We start from the raw sequence: 16,885 nt of genomic DNA, 5'->3' as shown, positions 1-16,885 counted from the left end.
GCTTAAATTGTACTTTGAAAAGACCTGTGAATACATCAACTCTCCTTACTCAACAGCCAACATGATTAAAAGTGAGGACAAGCCACTAATAAGCCCAAGAAGGTATCATAGAGCCATGAGTTTTAGTTATTAGTGAAAAACCTGGTCGCTTCATCTTCCCTACTTAATGCTAAGAAGTGCCTACTCTGTGAAAAGTGGAAATATAGGGGAGATAATGAGATCCCTGGAGACTGGGGAACTTTACAGAGATCTCTGGCAATACCAGATGCATTCCACTAGACCTTAAGAAACAACATCATAAAATTTCAATGTAACAACTACTTAATTTTGGCCGGGGTCATTTTTCATCTTGCTTCAATTCTTTGTCTGTGTGTATGCAGCTATTCTGCTGCAAAAATGATAATCAATTTAACAATTCTGTGCTGTAGAAGGTAAAATCATTGCATGCCGTTCCATTGCAATTCATTGTTCTTCTCTCAGAGGTATACAGTACATCAATGGAAACACCAACCCACATATTGACAAAAAATACTGACTGGGAAACATATTTCAACTCAAAATAAATATGATCACTATCAGGCTACTGGTTAAAAGCCTGCCATGTGCCTCATGTTGCAAAGCTCTCTAAACAAAGCCAAAGGTTACATTGGGGATTAAAAGGAAAATAACACTTCCCGTCAAGTCCTAGTCGAGTCAAAACCAAGTCAAGTCCTACTTGTACAGTGAAGAGTTACTGCAAAGCACTCAGAAAGCTTAAATGGTGGTGAAGCTTGCATACAAGAGATAATGACAGCAATGCTATGCAGTGCTGTAGGTTTAGGTATGTATGTTGTGAATGATCAAACAAAACTTACCAAATTTAAATTGTTCATTATCCATGAGTCGTATAGATGCCGGGGCACACCTCTGAAAGATAAATTGGTCTAAATTAGCTTATTTTAATCACAATTTCTTTCAAAACAGCAGAATTATGTCAAATATTTTACCAAAATAAAGCTTCTAAATGATATCAGAACATCTGATATTTATTAATGCCAACATTTAGTGCAACTGCTGAAGCTTTGACTTTAAACCTTTCACAGTCTATAGTGTCGCTGTCATTTTATGACTGAGCCCAGCGTGTTCCACTAAAGGATAGAAAGCACTAACTAAGGGGAGACTAGTAAGGTTTTAACAGACAGGACAAGTTGGTCTAAAAATACATTTGGTGATGTGAAGTAAAGAAAAAGTTCCTGACATTAGACTCATGTTGAGACAAAGAGGGAAAGTCGTGACAAAAGTGCAACATGTTTCAGGGCAGATAAATATGCTACCTGTTTGGCAACCTCTCGAAGACAAGCAACTCCCTGCTCAAAATTAGGGAACACCACTGAGCCGTATTTCTGATACTCCGGCATGGGCCGAATCTTCATGGTTACCTCAGTGACCACGCCCAGAGTTCCTGTGGGAAATCATAGCGAGAGATTTTGAGTAGAACAAAAAGAAGAAAATCAGTTCCCACAATTTATATGACCTTAACCCCCTCTTAGAGCGGAACTTAAGACCGTTTTACAGGGCTCTGGTACACGTCCCAAGGGTCCTTTGGGTGACCTTTGTCTCACATTTCACCTGGTAGATCTGGTTTTCTACCACACACTGGGGGACAACTAAGATTTATCAACTTAAGAGCAGGAGGAAATAAAACAGGGCTCTATCAAAGGCAGCGAGGCTAACAGCAGCAACACATATACAGGTACACCGAAACCTCTGGCTGACCTTGTGACCCCAAAAACTGCCAACCATTAGCTGCTGCTGCTGAAGGAGTCACAAATATCACAGTAAACTGTAGCTAGGAAGTGGTGTGCAAGTCTGCAACATTAATATTATTTATTATAAACCACAAAAGGAGAGACTTAAAAGTTAAAGCATATTTCATCTGTAATATCTCAGCGTGCACTGCACCACTGGTGGTTAGTATCAGTTAGACGCTCTGTTGGTGTTAGTAACCGCTGCTCACACAGCTCCTCAGCAGTTTAAGTTACATTATCACATCCACCATTTTCTATGAGACCACATAAATATTCACACAGAAGTATGCAGATGTTGGAGCATTTTCTGTGGGTACTCAACCTATTGTAGCTATTTTGTTGTTGGTTGAATTTTGAGATGTTAAATTTGGTTTTCTATGATTAAACTATAGCGACTGATGTTGCTAATACAACATCCAATAACTACTAGCTGATTATTGGTGGGTTCACTTTTGTTTTGTTTGTATTTTAATCATTTTACTTCTAGTCCTGTGCACTTTAGGTTTATTGTTACTAGACTGATTACTTTGATGCACATCCCATGGGGACTGCAATAACTGTTTTTTGGCAACTTATGGTCAGTGGAGACATGAACACATCATTTACACATCATCTTTTAAGCTTATATGGCAAACAGTTGCTTTTTTACCCAAACAGCAGGTACACAGCAACATTATCATTCATTTGGACTCGTGTTTCTGGCAACCTGATGAATGCACGTCCAATATACACTCTTTTTTTCTTTTTTTGGTCTCTACCAACTACTGAGGGAAATATCTGGCTCTTTAGCTGCTAAATGCTCCACTATGGTCACCAGCTTGTCACTAACTGTGTCTGGTTGGTGCTGAGCAAGGGGTTTTTAGAGGTTTTAAAATGAAAACAGCTGCCTGCTGTGGTCAAGAGCATTAATACGAGAGAACTGAGAGTGAAGCAAAACACTAAACTTGTAGGCTGGACAGCTCAACAATGAGCTGAATTTCACTATAAAGCTCTATGAAGCCAAGAGAAGCTGCAGATTCAGATGCTAATGTTCTGTAGGTTCATCACCATGAGCGACCCCTTTCACATTGTTTCATTGTGGTATGACAGACTGTGTAGCCAATTTGCCAGTGAGTACTTATGTCAACACAGTTTTGTTATTATAGCACTAATAAATGCAATTGCATTGCGTTTTATAAAACCTTTTGTCTTTCTCGTTTATGGCATCTCATCTCTTTCTGACTTTCAGTCACTATCAATGGGTTTATTAAGGTTCATTCCATTAAAGTGTTTTTAGCTTGCTGCACAAAATCACCGTAAAAATAACATACTTGGATTTTAGACTGTCAAGCGAAACAAGATGTCACACATGGTTCTTGTAACTTGTAACAACCATTTCTAACTATTTTCTGGCATTTAACTAATCAACAATTAAATCAGTTGATCAAAAAACAATCAACAATGAAAATAATAGCTGCAGACCCAGCCTGAAAATGTGTTACTACAGATGATGTAGTAACACATTTTCTCCTATATTTCTCCTGAACATAGTCGGTTCCATTAGGAGGCTTCCTGAGCCTGTTATGGCTGTTAATGAGTCCCCTAACGTGACACTACATGCTACACGCTGCTCCCTAGTGGCCCAGAGGAAAACATGTGACTCCATTATGCCCCAGGATCGCTCCTCCCTCCTGACAGAAGGCAGGAGGAGCCACTGAGTGAGTGAGCAGAGGAGGAGTCAGAGAGAGAGAGAGAGAGACAGAGAGAGAGAAAGAGAGAGAGAGAGAGAGAGAGAGAGAGAGCGCGCTAGGGAGGGAGCACTAGGGAGGAGCTGGAAGGAAGGGAGTAAAGGCGGGTGAGCGAGTGAGGAATAAAGGGAGGTAATGAGAGCAGCAAGGTCAGAAAAACACTCTCTTGGGGATGAATGCAATGCAATGAAATGCTGGAGTGCAGCTTAAGCCATTTTTACTGCAACCACCTCTATTACACCAACTTCATCTTACAGGACTAGTATTGAAGGAGAGGGACTATTTGCGATGAAGAGTCCCTCTGCTTTCAGCATTAAAAAAAAGCTGTGTGAACAATGTTGACCGATGTGAAGCCACCACTTCAGAATCAAAGAACTGACTCTGAACATAAAGTTAGCGCTGGTTGGCTTCACACACCTACATTACATCCTCCACGGTTGAAATGAAAGGAGAAAGGGATTACCATTGATTATTTTAATTAATCAACTGGTTGAAGCAAGACAGAGGGAAATACTTTGCATTCAGGCTACTTCAAGGTCAGAGAGATACAGAGACCCTGTTGTTGTGCAGTGAATGAGAAGCTTGAGGTTTCAAAGTAATTTCTGATAAAATGGATGTGTTCCACTTAACATGCAGAGCATAGTTGAGGGTTTTAGTGTGGTGCTATGTTGTTGTTGTTGTTGTGGCCTGTTGTCAGACTACAGGATGCGGGTGAGAAGGTAGATAATTTTAATGAGGCAGTGCTGTGGTGTGACCTCTTAGTTCCAGCGTTAGGCCTCCCAGAGGTACATGTACTCCCACAGACGTGTGGTCCTGTCCAATCTCTGCTAAGGCAGCAAACACCAGCAGTAAACTTGACGACGCAGAATGTCTTTTTAAGGATGAAATGTTCAAAATTACTGTATCTATTCTAGAAACAGTAGATGTGGCTTTTAAAGCTGAATTATTTGATCTGTCAATGATGTTTCAATTACTTTACATAGTTTTTTTTAGGGAAGTCTTTATATAGAAACACCTCCTGAGTTAGTAAAGTATGATGCTGAAATGGACTGATGGGGACTTTATATAAAAATTATTTTCATTTTTCATTTTCAGGATCTTCTTTTTTATTGTAAAAATGAAGTGATAAGAGAGAAAAATTTAACATCAGGGGAACTTGATGTATATTGTGTGTTTACTGCCATCATTGCTCTGCAAATTTAACTTTTGCATTTGTAACTTAAATGTATGCTGAATAAAAATGTATATGGCTGACTTAAAATAACATATTACAAGCATGACAACAAAGTTAACCTGCTCAGTCAAGAGGCAACTTTTTAAAAATTAAAAGTAATGCAAATGCATTCATGGTCATTCATTTAGAAATAAATACCAAATTTCTTTAAAAAAAAAAGCAGCTCGGCATGTATGAACATTAATCACTCTGGCAAGTGTTAGATTCATAGCTACATTAACTAGTAATAACACTTTTATAATAGTGAACCATTTTCAATTGTAGTCTACATCCTGCATTAATAACTTCTGACTGTAGTTTTTATCACATTTGATTTTGATCTCATATATTGGTGGTGGTTTTGATACTGAAATCACTACTAATGAGAACAAATGGAGCTTTCTGCAGTGATCCCAGCCCAGTCAGGGAGCAGATTGCTAAGCTTTGTAGGGCGAATATAAAGTTTGCATCCACAGCTGTTTAACATTGCCATGCCAAGAGTCTCTGAACCTCCTCATTATGTAGGGGAAACCTGGCATATGGCAGTATTCTCTGTGGGCATTCACAAGGACAGGGCACTGCAGATGGGGTGGGGAGGACACTTGCTGGTTCCTAACTAACACCCCTTTTCCACCAAAGCTGGTTAATGTGTAAGAAGCCTGGAGCGTGAGAACCGTCCTGATGTTACTGTTTTATCGCAAAGACTGACAGACATGCATACATTCACATTAACATGCAAGCTCACACACATGCACACATGCTCAGGTGTACTGAAATCACAAGAGAAAGGTGGCAAACCTTCTGAGCCCATGATGAAGTGGTGAATGTCCGGCCCTGTGGACATGCGTGGGCCTTGACAGCTTTTTTCAATCATCCCTCGTGGGGTCACCATCTTTATGTGGACGACCTATTCAGTCAGAAAACAGCAACAAAACTTTTTTTTAGAAACAAAAATGTGCAAATAGTACACATTTCCTTCATAGATTTATAAATGGTGACAAAAATTAGACTTGGATACCATCATGCATGCAACCTGTGTCCAAGTGTTTCGTGAGTGATACTGTGACCACAGCATTTTGTGGATGAGGGGAAAGTCCACAAAGCTTTTGCTAATAATTTGCTCTCCTAATTACCGTGCAGTAACTGCCATGCCGTGTTGGGGACAAACATGAGCAGGAAGGTAAAAGGGGGAGGGCGTGCGACTCACCAGGTCCTCGATGTTGCCGTAGATGTTCTTCTTCATGCCTGATGCTCTGGTTGCTACCCAGCCCCCCAGGGAGCTGAACTCCATGGAGTCAGGCTCATGTCCCGTGCAGTAGCCACTCTCATTAAGCTGTGAAAACATGAAAGAAAACATGCTTCTGTTGTTGGAATTACAAGTGAGGCAAAAATGTTTGCCAAACAATGACACTGTAAACCCACAGGAATGTTTTAATAACAAGCAAAAAAGACCAAGCAAAGAAGGGGGAAAAATCAGCTCTGCTGCAGAAATTTCACTGTTCTTCACTGTTTTTATAACATCATGGATTTTTACAACAGCTTAAAATAAACTAAACTAAAAGTGGAAAGAGCATGAGAGGGCTAAAAAGAGAGATCAGTGAATTATTCTGGCAGTGCCAAATACCACTGTTTGACTGGATCACTGATGGTGTGCGTAATATAGTAATTGTCTTCCGTTAGGTGACACTTTTTGGGGCTTTTGTTAATTAATTAATTAGTAAAATTACAATTAGTGCTTCTACATGTTTATGCAACTCTGTGTGTTTAACAGTCTGTGTCAGACAGTCTTGATGCAAGTTCGCTGCACATTCAACTCTCTACTGTAAGTGACTTTTTTAAGTTTTTTGGGGTCATTTTGGAGTGTGACAAAAAAAGAACCCTTTGAGCAATGCAGCAATCCTCATCAGATGCACCATCCCTACAGCTTCGAGGAGACTGTGTAGGTCATCAGGAACCCAAAAATGTTCTCCTCAAGGCAGTCCAACCCCTAAAAGATTGCATCTTTAGGCAGAACATTTAATAGTAATAATAATAATAATAAGGACCCCAAAGTAAAACAACAACCCCCACAAGAAGCACAAGATGGGGGTTAAGTCAGGCCTTGTTTTATCACAACACTCCCCTGGAAGGCAGTTTATAATGCAGACCCATCTGCTCCATCAAAATGGCCCAGTCTAAATGCAGAGGTAGAGTCTAGTTTAGATGCAGCTCACGCATTCCTGTGCATCAAATGCCCGCTCCTCCTTCATTTTTCTGAATTAGCTTGATGGTGCCATCTGCTCATGACCGCTGCCTCACTCTCTAATCTCTCCCCTTCAGCACTCTGCTCCTGTCTCAAACTCCTTCCTAAAACCCACTTAGATCCACTGAGCAAAGAGCACCAAGGTGACTGAGCATGGGCAACCTGCGTGTGAGTGATCACACAGCTTGATTGTTGGCCCAACACTTTTCAGTGTGGATGAATATGGATGGATGAGAAGCTCTTACCAATCTCTCCAAATCCTGACCGACAATGCCAGCTTCCACATGGGCGGTTAAATTTTTCTCGTCTATCCACAGAATGCGGTTCTGTAAATGAAAAACAAACAACATGACGGAGGAGGTCATAAAACATTCTGTTAAAATGCTTTATGCCATACGGTATGAAAGAAATACTCTGCAACACAGTTTGTTTTATCTGTCTGAAATACAAACAAACCATTTATTTGATGTAGGTTACAAGATCTCAATAGAAAATATTGTACTTCACCATGTCTGTCATTTGACAAAATGCTCAGACATAAGCACTGCACTCAACAGCAGTCCATGGAGACAGTCCCCTGACAGTTTGCTAACAATACTAGTTTTGCAGCAGCTTGTCCTTCTAGCCTGACGGTCACATGTCTGAGGATAAATGTGTACAGAGGAGCTTCGGGACGGAGACACTTTCCTCAAGGTTAAACTCAATTTAACATCAAATTCCAAATATATGCCTCTTATTTGGGCCGCTGGGCACGTGGCCTACCCCTACCTGCAGGAGGTCATTTCACACCTGCCATCAATTATTCTCCAGAGGTAATAAACTTTATGCTCCAACCGCACTGCTCCTTTCATGTGCTTCCATTGGAGCCACCTCACCTCTGACCCCTGACACAGAACACTGGTCACTGGTGTCTGTGGCACCAAACTCACTGACTGGTGGGCGAGCAGCATCCAGACAGCTTATATATCACGTCTACGTGAGCCTGGATCAAAGGACTGTATTGTACTGGTGACAAAATTCACCGTTTTATAAAATATCTATTGAAAAATCTTCTTGTTAATGGGGAGGTGGTTGAGATTCCATTAAAATGAATGGTCAATGCACAAAAAACACATTCATCATCTGAAATACAAGAATGAGGTTGTGTCCCACTTACACAACAAATATGTCAACTCTTACTACGGCTGCCATTAAAGCTTATTTTCATTGGCAAAAATTTTTTTCCCTGAGCCCAGTCTTCAAATTACTTACTCACACCAAATGTAATTGATTTACATTCTATAAAACTGAGGATAAATTTGAGAAGACAGAACCAGAAATTGTTTTTACCTCATAAATAATTCTTAAAAATAATAATTTAGGCATTTATGATACATTTGATTCATTTTCTTTAATCAATCATGAAGAATCATTAACGACAACCACACAAAGCTACTCAGAAACAATTACCACTGCTTCAGTGAACATGTTTTTTTAAGTTATAAATTACAAAAATTAAAGGCAATTACGATTAAATCTAAAAGCCTCTCTAACAACTTGTTCTGGTGTCACTGAGTAAGGATTTTAATATTGCATGTGTTGAATTAGCTCTGTGGTCATGTTCAGGCTGCAGATTGAGATGGTGTGAGGTTACAATACATTATATTAATGGCATATTCATATTTTGCCACTCTCTCTCCAATTACGTGAAAACAAAACTCTTCATGTAAAGCAGTACGATCGTCTCTAAGAAACTTGACATTTTAAGTTTCAACTATTTATTCAATTATGTCAGACTGCAGTGATTTGGTTTCAGCTTATCTTGTCATTAGTGCAGATGAGCTGTTTTGGCACTTACAGACAGGTGTTTACATACCATCTGTGAGGTATCCAAAGAGACAATAGAGCGAGTTTCCTCTGGGGGGCACTCTAGGGCACTAGACACACTGGTCCCTCCTGAGAGAGAAAAAACAAGTGTTACAATAGGTGTTACAGTAGAGAAGACTTCAAATGGACCATGTGATTATACCGGACATTTTCATGTAACACAAACACACACACATCTAAGACGTGATATCAAACCTCAGTGCCTGGAGAATGTTTGTAGCATTGACTAGTGAAAAATGTTGGCATTGTCGGGTCAAAGGTTACAGAGGAGAGTCCACTGCACTGTTAGCAGTAACTTATTTACCAGGTTCATTATTATGCAGATTATTATTATTATTATTAGATTATGCAGTTTCATTAAGAAAAAAAATGAAGTTCACAAGCATATGAATGGACCAAATAATTAACTAATTTAAACAAAAGGCTCCTCCTTTAAGGATTGATTATCCTGCTTGCATTGCTTGTTCCTAATGGGAAGATGGGAGGTCACTCAGAGCTAAACAGCCAAGGACAAGTGATTGGTAATTAGCAGAGGCCTGTCTTACACACGGGGTGATTCAGTTGTGTGGTCACAGAGCTCTAGTTACCCCACCAGGGGGGCATTTTGTATGATTCAGCATTCAAAGTTCCTCCTGTGTGGGTCAACCCTTCCAAATATGAGTGTGTGACTGTAAAGTAAGTTAATTACCCTTTCTGTCGTATTTATTGTCAAATTCCATCTTAAAGTGCTGTGTCTGAATAATCAGCTCATTACTTGGTGCTCTGTATTACCTAGAGATTACTGTGTATGTTTGGTTAACAAGCTTCACGTAACCAATATGTAATATGAGTATACAGACCCAATTATGTTAAGTGGCAGAAATTTGGTTGTGCTGCATTTGCTCTGATTGGGTCCAGTTACATTGTGGTAAAAACCCTCCCCAACAGAGGGCAGTGTTAGCTCTCTTCATGTGGCACAGCCACCTACCTGCCAGAATGTCTACAGTATTTGTTGTGCAGTTTGTGCAGGCTGTATTATCGACATCCAGTACCACCAAGTACTCATTGTGCAATCTGTTTGCTCCTTGGCTTATTTATGTTATATGGAAGTTCAAGTTTATTGGGTCGGTGAGATATCCTGCATTTTTTCTTTGTTCTTCCAGACCATTTTTGGGAGATTCTGTACCCTGAACATCCACTAGCAAACATTCGTAAGAAATCAATACCTCTGGTGTCCTTGTTAAGGTGTCCCTGGTCTGACACACAGGAGTGAATACTGCTACAACACACTAGACTAGCCCTAATACGTTTTACTAAAGAACAAATATATAAAGGACATTAAATGTAATTACACATCTAGTGGCCTGTGTATACAGTATGTGACATTATGGTAATGCCATTGATTTCATGACTCACCTCCATATGGCATCAAACAAACATTATGTTTGCACGCCAGTTCCACAATTTTCACTACATCATTGTGGCAGTCTGCAAAGACACAGGATATCATTTTAGAAATTAGTGATCATCATTAAGGAAATGTTTTCATTTTCCACTGCATCCATGAATTAAGGGTTCACATAATAACCTGAGTGGACATTGCAAGGGAAATAAAACATGGCACATAACACTGTGTGTAAACAAAAGACAATAAATAAATATATATGGCCTTAGCCATTAGAGCAGAGAGGCAGGGTGCGTTTTGATTTGCCTGATAGCTGTGATTTGCCCGGGGCTTTCCTCAGGCGGAGACAGACTGCAAGAAGCTACGCTCTCTGGGGTGGGATGTGCTGGATCAATACAAACATGCTTTAGCCAATCATGGGGCCCGCATCCATTCACACTGGAGTGGCGAGCTAGTGGGAAGAGTAGCAATACCCACCTACATGGATGTGCTTGACTGGCCTCAAGTGCTTTTAGAGGCAGTGAGAAATGCCTGTGTTCTAGTGCACTTTGCTATCCAATTAAAAGCACAGCCTCTGCCTGCGGATTATAGTTCAACAAACTAAACCTCCACTTAAAAAACACAGCCTGACTTGGAGGGACTACTGAGGAATGCAAATTACAGGTCAAAATATCCATTAGATAGCAAATGAGAGTGTATTTGATGGGTTGGTAAAATTAAAATTTGGTCCTAGTGTGGATGAAGTGATACCTACAGTTGCTTGGTGATTTGCAGCCCATTTGGGAGGTTGCTAATCAAGTTTCAACCATCAGTCAACACTCATTTGCATGATAAAATAGTGCCAGCCATAACAACAGAAAACCAATCTCGGAATCATAATTCATGGGTGTACTGTGCAGGGCCAGACCGTGGAGTATTGGGTGTCAACCGTCCTCCCCCTGACGTTTCTTATTAAGCCTCCACTCATACATATTAATATCCCTGCCTCTGCAGAGATTAACCCTTTAAATCATCTAAGCCAGCAGGGGGATCAGCGATGCTATGTGGGTGGAGAAAAACAGGCCGATAAAAACACAGAGATGACACAGCTTATGAACTCACTTGGCCATACCACCAAATCTGGAACACGACCAATCTTCCCTTCACGCAGAGCAAAGATCTCGTGTAAGCAATGGCCTGGAGGAAAATACAGGAATGAGATGATGATGCAGATGACAAATCTGCAGAAATTGTAATGTGACATATCACAAATAAAACACTGCTGCTACATTAAAAATCATACTAAACAATCAGACAAACATATTTTATGCTGATAGTGGTTTACAAACAACACATAAAAGTGGATGATTTTTGATGTGGGCGATTTTTTATCTTCAGTTGGGTTGGGGTGGGGAGGGGATGTCTCCTCCCAGCATGCCTTACCGTGGGCGCGAAACACTCGATCCTCTGCTTCATGAGAGTAGGGAATACCTGTGGATTTCAGGTCTTCCACAAAGGCCTCGTTAAGAGCGGGAGGCTGTACAGCGCTGCTAGTCAGACTGGGCTGAAACAAAACAAGCCATTGAATTTTAGGTAAGTGCTCTTCTTTGCCATTCACCGAAGACACGACAAATAAACATGAATTGTACTCACTGTTGCTGGAATTTTATGCTGCAGAGTGGCTCCAAACGTGTTTTCCATCCAATCTTTCAGAGCGGGAATGATCATTCCACTTAGCTTATACCTGGATTGTTTAAAGGAAGACAAATTGTATGAATAATCAATTAAATCAAATCAGTTAAGCCTCATGTATTAGTATATTCCAGGAGTGGAAGTCAAAGCCCTCAATGGAAAACATCTAAATGCTTGACTGGGTTTATTCATTTGGAAAACCAGGCCTGTGTCTAATAGGAATAGAGTGTGAGGTTTGAGTCCAATGAGGTTATTAGGCAAGCAGAGCAGCAGAGACAGTGCTGTCCATGTGATCGCCCTCGCCATCCCTTGCATAATTGAGCTGCTGGCACGGCCCGGGCCAACCCATCAGGGGACTGTGGTGTGCCTTTGTCCAAGAGACCATGAAACACACTCTATAATGAAAAAGCCTCTGTCACAGTGAGCGCGGAGGAGGAGAACACCATCTCTGACATTCACTCAACTGCACCCAAGCCTCAGTTACTGTACGCCGCCCAGGTAGCATTAGGGGAAATTCGTGGCAACTGCTCGCACAGGAGTAAAACCATTTGCTGTGCAACATCCTGTTCAGCTGGACTCATTAGAAAATAAAATACATCCCCATATACATAAGGTGTCAGTTCTCAGTGTTTACAATCTGACAAACAGGGCTGTCTTTTCCAAAGTCATGTGTCATGATTACAATAACAATGCTCATCTATACTTCTGGTCCTGTCTTGGGAGACAGGGGTAAAGGTGCAGCCATTCTTTCTGTTGTAAACTGAAGCCATATTCTTTGAGACTGAGGACAACTGGCTTTATTTCTGGACACCCTAAGATATTCAAACTACATCTTTTTTCTTCAACAGACAGTCAATAACTGTGCTTACCAGGGACACGTCAGTAATCACCAGCATAGTATGTTCCATTTTTTAACAGATTGGAAAGCGGTTTCTGTTAATGAGCAACAGAGTTTGGGAAAGCTGAAAATCACAAGCAGTGACCTTCTCAGATGACAATGGACAGTTCAAATGCCAACCACTGGGTGGCAGTAGCACCACATTGCTGTGAGCGTAGGAAGGAAACAACTGATTTCAAAAGCTGGGTTCACAGCATGGACTGTGAAAGCAATCAACGCATAACTCCAGCCTCAAATCGAACTTATGAATGCTGAAGCTACTAGTTCACAAGATTAGAGGCTGTGAATGAGACCTAGTACTGACTGATGTCTCTGAATCATCAACAGATGCAAACTGAGTATGTGTACGAGTGGTGATGTAATATTATGAGGTACCTTTTGCCAGTAAATTCTGCTTGACCTTTCTTATTGAAGAGGAATTTTGAATCGCTGTATCCCCAGCCGTTCCATTTCATAATCTCCTGCCTGTGGAAAAACAAATATTGGCAGAGGTTAAGTTAAGTCATACACTTTACACTAAAGTTAAGACATGACATGAATGCCATCAGAGTTGAGAGGCGTTGGGGGTAGTGACCTGATATATTCTTTAGAAAAGACACAAGTGTGGCATGGGCAATTCCACCATGATAAAGAGGAATGGGGAAAGGCCTTGCTGATAATACACTGATACATCACGCTGAAATTTTAACACCCAGACATATAGCATTTCACTGGGGGGGAATATCAAAGTCTCCTTATTTCATTCAGTCATTCACAGCCTTTGCATTCAACCAAGGTGGGGCTGGCTATCAATTGGCAAATTTACAATGTGGGAGGGTGCAGAGAGAAACACCTACTATTTCCCTGGTTGACTTCCTCTGCCCACAGGCTTGCAAACACACAGCTTGTTGACATTGTGATGCAGAAGCAGAGACGACACATTCAAACAACATATCCATCAACTGAGGAAGCTATCAGACACTCCCTGTGCTGTCAGCCATTTCCCTCCCAACACATTAAAATATACATTTACATTTATGGCACTTGGCACACACTCTCATCCCTAGCTAGATTCAATACTGCTCTGTTTTTATGATGAAGTCCAAACCTGCGTGCTGAACTAACAAGCTTCAGCTAATTGTATAGCATTTATATCCACATTAATTGCACATAGGCACACTTTCAGTTCTTTCTTGGAGAATCACCAACCTTATTGGAGTACAGCCATAGCTACATGAACTCAAACAAATGCTACTATGCACGTACTGTTGAGGAATATAACATTATAATCACCAGCTTCACAACCAAAGATGAGGCTCCAAAAATGTGCAGAGCTTGTGTGCTGCACTCACACACACCACTCAGGGCACCCATAATTCATGGGTCACTTGGGATGGGATGCTAACACAGTGGAGTAAGAGCCATAATCAAGATTAATACCTGCCAAAATGGAGTTTCCTATAAATTAAGAGTGAGAGTATAAATGAGAGTGACACACTGAGTCATACATTAATGAATCCTCACCACCACTGATACAGCCGTCATGGCTGCTGAACATAGAGAATAAAAATGTATCAATAAATGGGGCAAGGTCAGTGAGTACGCACCACTGTTTTCAAGCAGAAAAGTTCAGGACATGAGCAAGGTCTTGTTTTAAAACACAAAAGTAGGTTTTAATGAATTTGTTTTGACCTGAGCTCTTTCCTGATTGTGTGCATCTCATTTTGACGCAAACTCTGTACAAACAACATCCATTGTCTGATTGTCTGTTCTGGAGGAAGGATCCCTCCTCTGCTGTTCCACCTGAGGTTTCCTCTTTTTCCCCCCTTTCATCAGCTGGGGTTGGAGTTGAACTGGCTCCGGCACACTCTTACCGAGAAACTGGATCTGAGACTCCACATAACCTGCAGATCAGGATTTGTCTGCCTGAAACCATTTAACTAACCATTCAAGAAAGGTAGCTGTAAGAATGCCTACAAACTGAGAGGCTTTAATGAGTACGTTTCTTGGTGCTTCTCCAAGCAAACAGTGACTATTTTATTATTACAACGTGATATGCGGATGTGGCCACTGGTCTGCACCTGAACATCACCACACTGTTGGATTTCCCCTGTTCCTGTTAGGAAAAATATATATGACTTTATAAAGACACAGGCTCAAAATCAGCATAACAACTGGGGCACCGCACAGGGCTGCAAGACATAATAGTTTATCATATCACCACAATGTTATACAAACCAGAACAGGACATTCTGACATTTTTGAGTCCTGATTTTACACTTAAAAACATCTGTTATCTCAGACTGACACTAGATGTCAGCACAGTGTGGTGGCGTTTCCTCAAGAGGAGCCGGGCTGCCAATAGGTTGAAAGTCAGACCACCACATGTCCCGGCCAATCAGATCAACAGAGCACACACAGAAGTTTACCTGTCTCCTCTGACTGTTGTTACTAATTAAAAGTGTTTCACTGAGGAATCCAGATAAGAGGAATAAAATACATGATGGGCTCCTTCGCAATTTGATAAGAGGGAGCTCAAATAAAGAGCGACTGTATCTGTTGAAGTAAACAAATGAACTTAGTAAATGACAAAGCTAATGAATCAAACAGTAGCTAAGCAACGGCTGTACGTTACGTTATCTTACGTTACGTTACGTTACAGTAACGACAAACTGATAAGCATCAGAACATACCAGAAGATTAGCCACAACGTTAACACTTCTACTAAGCTTTTACAACCTCACAGACACTGAAAAATAGTCTTATGGCCATTTAAATGATCTATTAGAAGCCAGAGAAAAAGCTACAGCTGTCCGACTTTGAGGAAGTTGACCATCTCAACGTTTAACTCCTGAGGATATCAGTCAAAGCTAACCGCACCCACTCCGTAGCAAATGAACGTCTACTTGTAGCCAAGTGACGTTAGCTAGCAGGCTAATTAAAACCCGCTTTAGCGACACGTCTCGACGTTTTTAATGCTAGGAAAAGAGGCGGAGGTAAGTGACAGGCTATTGGTTCTAGTTTAGGTATGTGTTAGTTCACTCATGTTTGATTTAATAACTAGCTAAAGCCACAGAGGATGGACCCTCGTCCACCGCTCCATCACAGCCTTGTACCTCCTCCTCGGCACCGTCCTCCCTTCTCTGGACACGTCTGTCTCGTCTCCCTGGGCTTTGCACTCCGCGGCGAGGATGGCCGAGTCGCTGTCCGCCGGTCTCTGTAAATGCCCGGCAATTATGCTCAGTCTTTGCTGTGCAATCCGCTGCCTGTCGGAGCTCCCACCGCCGGTGCTGTTGGACGCCATGCTGCTTCCGTGTTTGTGAAGGGAGGGAGAGGATCCATGAGCGGCTGTCAGAGGTCAGCGCAGGGAAAGTAAGCCGCGTTCACTGCCCGTCGGAAAGATCACAATCACAGTCAGTCCACATGAGTAACCTGAATCGCGGTGAATGCATGGCATGTGCGAAAAAGGGAATTTTCTTGCCACGTTTGGGAATCAGAGACCACATACGAGGCACTAATTCGTAATTACAACAATGATACCATGATAAATTGGTATTTTGCCATCATAAACGCAAAACATTTGCTCGTTCTAGCTTTTTAAATGTGACAAACTGCTACATTTCTTTGTCTTAAAGTGAATTGTATATGTTTGGGTTTTGGATTGTAGATCTGAGAAATTAATGTGAATATGGCACCGTGAGATCCAATCAATGTTAAAATAAGGCCTCCTTAGTCACAACCTCTTGTTATGGTTATAGACTGTCCATGATTATGATATGTTTAAGTTCAGGTATGATGTTTGTATGCATGGTTTTTGGCCAGGGCAAATGTGAGGAACTGCACTGCTACCAGTAATAATGATGGAATTCATAATTTAAAAATTATTGTTTTGTGATTTTATTGGCTCTCTTTGTTTACCCTTTAAACCAGAGAGATGAACATAGTTACACAACTGACATGTTCTCAGCCATCTGAAAATGGAGCAAACGAGGAGCACTCGAATGCATCATTTTACGTATTTCCCAGAATGCCTTGCTGTATAGGACTGGTTTCCTTTGCTCCATTGACTGTTAAGGCTGGAATTTACAGTTTGCATAGTAGTTAAGAGATAAATACAT

General features: G+C 41.1%; 1 protein-coding gene across 1 annotated transcript in view; it reads right to left on the bottom strand.

Moving 5' to 3' along the window:
• The window catches only part of agps (alkylglycerone phosphate synthase), a 28,288-nt gene extending 12,202 nt beyond the window's left edge, over positions 1-16,086 (bottom strand). Inside the window, exons 1-12 of the mRNA XM_070838525.1 lie at positions 15,884-16,086; positions 13,164-13,253; positions 11,852-11,942; positions 11,642-11,762; positions 11,321-11,395; positions 10,231-10,302; positions 8,825-8,904; positions 7,215-7,295; positions 5,935-6,060; positions 5,526-5,634; positions 1,314-1,441; positions 855-906 (exon numbers count right to left, since the gene is read on the bottom strand). Of these exons, the coding sequence (XP_070694626.1) occupies positions 855-906; positions 1,314-1,441; positions 5,526-5,634; positions 5,935-6,060; positions 7,215-7,295; positions 8,825-8,904; positions 10,231-10,302; positions 11,321-11,395; positions 11,642-11,762; positions 11,852-11,942; positions 13,164-13,253; positions 15,884-16,071 (1,213 nt within the window). The 5' untranslated portion in view covers positions 16,072-16,086. The remainder of the gene's footprint in view (positions 1-854; positions 907-1,313; positions 1,442-5,525; positions 5,635-5,934; positions 6,061-7,214; positions 7,296-8,824; positions 8,905-10,230; positions 10,303-11,320; positions 11,396-11,641; positions 11,763-11,851; positions 11,943-13,163; positions 13,254-15,883) is intronic.
• Between the last annotated feature and the right edge of the window lie 799 nt (positions 16,087-16,885).

This window comes from Pempheris klunzingeri, chromosome 10 (genome assembly GCF_042242105.1).
Source record: "Pempheris klunzingeri isolate RE-2024b chromosome 10, fPemKlu1.hap1, whole genome shotgun sequence".
In the NCBI taxonomy this organism is placed as follows: Eukaryota; Metazoa; Chordata; class Actinopteri; order Acropomatiformes; family Pempheridae; genus Pempheris; species Pempheris klunzingeri.
The sequence above is the reverse complement of the archived record's forward strand: the minus strand, read 5'-3'. Positions and strand labels throughout refer to the sequence as shown.